The 6,178-nt window shown below is 41.8% G+C and overlaps 1 protein-coding gene across 1 annotated transcript; it reads right to left on the bottom strand.

The window, feature by feature from the left end:
* Positions 1-878: 878 nt before the first annotated feature.
* Positions 879-2,320, bottom strand: LOC129507107 (39S ribosomal protein L45, mitochondrial). The gene has a single exon (XM_055321336.1). The coding sequence runs from the start codon at positions 2,315-2,317 to the stop codon at positions 1,406-1,408; it is 912 nt and encodes a 303-aa protein (XP_055177311.1). The 5' UTR covers positions 2,318-2,320; the 3' UTR covers positions 879-1,405.
* Positions 2,321-6,178: the final 3,858 nt, after the last annotated feature.

Below are 6,178 nucleotides of genomic sequence, written 5' to 3'. Positions count from 1 at the left end.
GGAGGAGGGCGGGGGGTGGGGGTGAATGGGTGATGGGCACTGAGGGGGGCACTTGACGGGATGAGCACTGGGTGTTATTCTGTATGTTGGTGAATTGAACACCAATAAAAAAATAATTTATTAAAAAAAAGTTATAGAATAGCAAAACCCAATCACCTAGGTTTAAAATTCTCTCAGGCATTTTAACTACAGAGTCAGAACAATTTTCCAGGCTTCTTCAGTGGGCTGCTAGCATAATATGAGTGAAGAGGGTATGCTCTTTTCAGTAAATATATGAGAGAATCAGGATAGGTTTTAAGACTTTTTTTGACTGCCACGAATTAACAAGACAACCCTGCAAACGATGTGCCCTCCTGATGTTTGTCTTTTTTAATTTTTTTTTAGAGAGAGAGACACACAGAGAGAGAGTAGGCACACAAACAAGTGTGTGCTTGGGGGAGAGGAGGTACAAAGGGGGAGGAAGAGAGAACATCTCAAGCAGGCTCCATGCCCAGCATGGAGCTCAACACAAGTCTTGCTCTCACGACCCTGAGATCATGACATGAGCTGAAATCAAGAGTTGGATGCTTCACTGACTGATCCACCCAGGGGCCCTTAAGTCGTTATTTTTTAAGTGGAGATTAAAATACCTGTCAAATTTATATCACAGAGTTGAAATAGCAATAAAATGAGAAAAATACAAATATAGTCCTTTCTGTTTCTGCAGGGCCCTTTGGCCAACTTTGCTTTCATGTGGTATATTTTGCAAATAGGAATTTTGTTTCTAAAACTTGTTAGGAATTCTATGTGGATAGATGTGGGCACTTGTTGACATGGCATTAAGTTCAATGAATACCATGCCTTGCCTTCATCTTTTGAGTTTCTTTTTTTTTTTTTTTTTATTTTTCCCAAGTCTGGATTTATTGGAAGCCACATAATTCACAGTTCAGCCCATCTTCCAATTCTGCTCTCTGAAGGCTGGTCTACTTCTAGCCTAAGCTGGGGAGAAGTACATAACCCACCACAGTGTGTCCAATACCCTGACAGTGTTTTATTTCAAACTCTGATCCCTGCCTATAATTAAAAAGAAAATTCTGCCAGTTTGCTCCTGACGGTCTCTGCTACAGGAAAAATAGGTATCTGAAACATACTTTTGTTGAGACTCAAAAGCTAGATATACAATTTAAATAGGACGAAGTGGGCTTATGGCTGTATGTATTAGCCAGCCACCCACCTGGACCCAGCCATCAGCCGTGGTTGTGGAGGAGACAGCTGGAAACACCCAAGCAGGAGAGGAAAGGTCAAACATAGATGCTTCTACAGCATGATGGAGAGATGACTGACTTCACAGCTTCCAGACTCCATAGCATCCAGCCACCTCATCACCATGCTTCAATCCGAGGAGTCATTTATGCCACCAGGATAGCTAAAGTTTATGGGCCTCTCCTTGTGGTTCTTCATAGTCTTCCCAGGGTTTCAGCTGGGGCCCAGGGATCATCACCGTCTTAAGGATGGGCTGCTTATGGGGTGCCCATGGAGGGGTGATCTTGCCATGCATTCTCCAGCTCCCATAGGGATTTACCAGGTGCTTTTCAAACACAACATACTCCAGGACATCCCTGGGCACATCTTCCTGTCCATACATTAGCCGGCCAAACCGGTCATAGATGGCTAGAGTCTGTCGGGTGTGCAAGCGGACAGTGACCTGGCCGTATATGTTGCCCTGGTTCAGCAGATTCGAACAGCGAACCTGAACCACCTGGGGTGGCTCTAAAGATTCTACAAAGCTCCAGCGGACTGTCTTATACTTGATGTCCCAGACCATGTCCGGAAAACAGTTTTCAGTTACCAAGGTATGAAGCCGGTCATGGTCTGAGTTGTTTAGACAAAGGTGAGCTTCAATAAAAATATCCTTAGCTTTTTCGGGGAAGTCCTTTATTTTAAAATTAGGATCATGTTCTCTTATCTTCCGGATTGACAATTGTGATGCCACCTTCTTCTTCAGTTGTTCACTTCTCTGTGCTAGTCCTTCCTTTGCAAGAGATGACAAGCGAGCATCACCCTCTGGAGGAACATAGGCATCAAAGATACCAGCTGTACAGGCCAGATGTAGTGGACGCTCCAAACGTTCTGGAGGAATGACCAGTCCTGCTTTCCGGGCATATTCCATAAACTCCTTTTCTGATTTGTATTTGGGTTTATAAGTAGGAGGTGTGAAACGTTTTTTAGTTCTCACTGGAACTACAACTGTGGACTGAGTCACCAGGACAGGCTGCCGAGACCACCATCCTAAGGCTTTGGATAAACAATACAAACCCCGCGGTGTGGGGGCTGCCATTTTGTTCCCATCTTTTGAGTTTCTTACATTTTAGCACATAGAACTGAGAAATAAGATGCTAGAGGGTTGTGTGTGTGTGTGTGCGCGCGCACATGTGTGTATCTTGGCAGAGGTGAGGTATAATTCAGTGTCTCCCAAAAAACACTCAAAGCTCAAAACAATAGCCCTTTGATAAAGACAACTTAACTTGAAGAGACAACGAAGAACAAATAATACCTTAGAATATTGTGGATGTCATTCAGTAAGGAGATAGTGCTGTAGGCCCACTCATGATTAGTTGAAGATGTTTCAAGTTCTTTTTAAGCTCCCAAAATGAATGGGTTAGAGTTAAGGGTTGGGGGGTGGGATGGGAGTATAGTCACTGACAATAAGAAAACAAAATGATCTTACCTGTCAGGTTGAAAATACTTTTGGCCATATAGACATATGATTTAGCATAATGGTATTTGAACAGTAGTGTTTTCTACATGTGTTTTCTTCTTTCCAAACTGTTGAGAACAAAATGACTTAATGCTTTATATTTTAATTGACATATTATTCACATGCTATGAAATGTACCCTTTAAATGTACCCATTCAGTGAATCTCAGTATGTTCATATGGTTGTACAACGATCCATATGACCTAATTTATTTTCCTTATCCCCAAGGAAACCCTATATGTTGCCAGTCATTCTCATTACCCCTCCCCCTAGTCTTTGGCAATCGATAATATCCTTTTTATCTCTATAGATTCGCGTATTCTGAAATTTTCATGTAAATGGATTATAAAAGATATGCCCTTTGGTGTCTGGCCTCTTTCACTCAATTTAATGTTTTCCAGGTTCATTTTAGTTGTAACAAATATGTCACTATGCCACTCTTTCTCACCAGTGAATAATATTCTGTTGTATGGATAGACCACACTTTGTGTATCTGTGCATCAGTTGATGGACATTTGGATCGTTTTCACTTTGTGGCTATTATGAATAATGCTGCTGTGGAAACTTACGTACAAGTTGGTGAACTTTTTTTTAATAATAAATTTTATTTTTTAGAGCAGTCTAAGGTTTCCAGAAAAGTTTAGCTAAAAGTGTAGAGAATTCCTAACATACTCCGTCTGCCCCACCACTCAACACCACTCAGTTTTCCTTGTTACTACCTTGGTAGTAACATTGGTAGGGTACATTAGTTACAACTGGTGAACCAACATTGATAAATATTTTTTTAAAGATTTTTATTCATTTTGGGAGAGAGATAGAGAGAGAGAGAGAGAGAGAGAGAGAGAGAGAGAGAGAAAGTGAGGGTAGAGGCAAAGGGGAAGGTAGAGGGATGAGAAGACTGCACTGAATATGGAGCTCAGCACAGGACTTGATCCTACAACTCTGAGACCATGACCTGAGCCCAATCCAAGAGTCTTGACACTTAACATACTATACCATCCAGGCTTGTGAATACATTATAATAAGAGTTCCTAACTTATGTTAGGGTTTATTCTTTTTGTTGTAGATTCTACAGGTCTTGTTAAATGCATGTCATGTATTCACTTTTACAATATCCTACAAAATAATGGTTTACTGCCCTAAAAAATCTGATCTCCATCTCCCTCCTTCCCTCTTTCCCCTGTTCTTTCTCTTTCTCTCCTTGCTTTCCCCTAACTTCCTGGCTGGTCTCTATTTCTTCTTCTTTTTCTTTTTTCCTTCTCTAGAATATTACATAGTTGGAACCATACAGGCTGTAACATTTTTAGACTGGCTTCTTTCACTTAGCAATATGCATTTAAGTTTCTTTTTTTTTTAAATCTTTTTTAATAATAAATTTATTTTTATTGGTGTCCAATTTGCCAACATACAGAATAACACCCAGTGCTCATCCCGTCAAGTGCCCCCCTCAGTGCCCGTCACCCATTCACCCCCACCCCCCGCCCTCCTCCCCTTCCACCACCCCTAGTTCGTTTCCCAGAGTTAGGAGTCTTTATGTTCTGTCTCCCTTTCTGATATTTCCCACACATTTCTTCTCCCTTCTCTTCTATTCCCTTTCACTATTATTTATATTCCCCAAATGAATGAGACCATATAATGTCTGTCCTTCTCCGATTGACTTATTTCCCTCAGCATAATACCCTCCAGTTCCATCCACATGGAAGCAAATGGTGGGTATTTGTCATTTCTAATGGCTGAGGAATATTCCATTGTATACATAGACCACATCTTCTTTATCCATTCATCTTCCGATGGACACCGAGGCTCCTTCCACAGTTTGGCTATTGTGGACATGGCTGCTAGAAACATCGGGGTGCAGGTGTCCCAGCGTTTCATTGCATCTGAATCTTTGGGGTAAATCCCCAGCAGTGCAATTGCTGGGTCGTAGGGCAGCTCTATTTTTAACTCTTTGAGGAACCTCCACACAGTTTTCCAGAGTGGCTGCACCAGTTCACATTCCCACCAACAGTGCAGGAGGGTTCCCTTTTCTCCACATCCTCTCCAACATTTGTGGTTTCCTGCCTTGTTAATTTTCCCCATTCTCACTGGTGTGAGGTGGTATCTCATAGTGGTGGTTTGATTTGCATTTAAGTTTCTTCCATGTCTTTACATGGTTTGATAGCTCATTTCAAATTACATGGTTTGATAGCTCATTTCTCATTATCACCGAATAATATTTGTTTGTATAGCTATGCAACAGTTTATTCACTTATTGAAGAACATCCTGGTTAGTTCCAATTTTTGGCAATTAGGAATAAGCTGCTATAACCGTTCATGTGCAGGTTTTTATGTAGACTTAGGTTTTCAACTTATCTGGGTAAATATCTAAAAGTGTGATTGCGGGACCCCTGGGTGGCGCAGCGGTTTGGCGCCTGCCTTTGACCCAGGGCGCGATCCTGGAGACCAGGGATCGGATCCCACGTCGGGCTCCCGGGGCATGGAGCCTGCTTATCCCTCTGCCTGTGTCTCTGCCTCTCTCTCTCTCTGTGACTATCAGAAATAAATAAACAAAATTTTAAAAAAATTTAAAAGTGTGATTGCTGGATCATTTGGTAAGACTAGGTTTAGTGTTGTAAGAAACTGCCAAATATTTTTCTGAAGTACTTGTGTCATTTTGCATTCTTGTCAGCAAAGAATGACAGTTCCTATTGCTCTATATCCTCACAAGCATTGTTCTCCATATTTTGATTTTAGCTGTTCTAATAGGTGTGGGATAGAATCTCACTAATATTTTAGTTTGCAATTCCCTAATACTATGTGATGTTGAACTTCTTTCTTTTTTTAAAATATTTTATTTATTTATTCATAGACACACAGAGAGAGAGAGAGGCAGAGACACAGGGAGAGGGAGAAGCAGGCTCCATGCAGGGAGCCCGATGTGGGACTCGATCCCGGGTCTCCAGAATCACACCCCAGGCTGCAGGCGGCGCCAAACCGCTGCGCCACCAGGGCTGCCCCTTGAACTTTTTTCTATATGATTATTTACCACTTGTAAATCTTGTTTGGTGAGATGTCTGTTTAAATCTTTTCCTCAGGTTTTTTTTTTTTTTTTTATTTATGATAGTCACAGACAGGGAGAGAGAGAGAGAGGCAGAGACACAGGCAGAGGGAGAAGCAGGCTCCATGCACCGGGAGCCCGACGTGGGATTCGATCCCGGGCCTGCAGGATCGCGCCCCGGGCCAAAGGCAGGCGCCAAACCGCTGCGCCACCCAGGGATCCCTTTTCCTCAGTTTTTAATTAGATTGTTTATTTACTTACTGAGTTTTAATTGCACATATGATTTTAGTTTCCTTGAGTACATACCTAAGAATGGAATCCTGGCTCATATAGAAACTCTATGTTTAACTTTTTGTGGACATGCTAAACTGTTTTTCAAAGCAGCTTTACCACTGTAATGTTAC

This window comes from Nyctereutes procyonoides, unplaced genomic scaffold (genome assembly GCF_905146905.1).
Source record: "Nyctereutes procyonoides isolate TBG_1078 unplaced genomic scaffold, NYPRO_anot_genome, whole genome shotgun sequence".
Classification (NCBI taxonomy): Eukaryota; Metazoa; Chordata; class Mammalia; order Carnivora; family Canidae; genus Nyctereutes; species Nyctereutes procyonoides.
This window is presented reverse-complemented; position numbering and strand designations above follow the sequence as displayed.

Bases quoted from the DNA above. Each gene is read 5' to 3' on its own strand.
- LOC129507107 (XM_055321336.1), bottom strand. From the start codon at position 2,317: ATGGCAGCCCCCACACCGCGGGGTTTGTATTGTTTATCCAAAGCCTTA.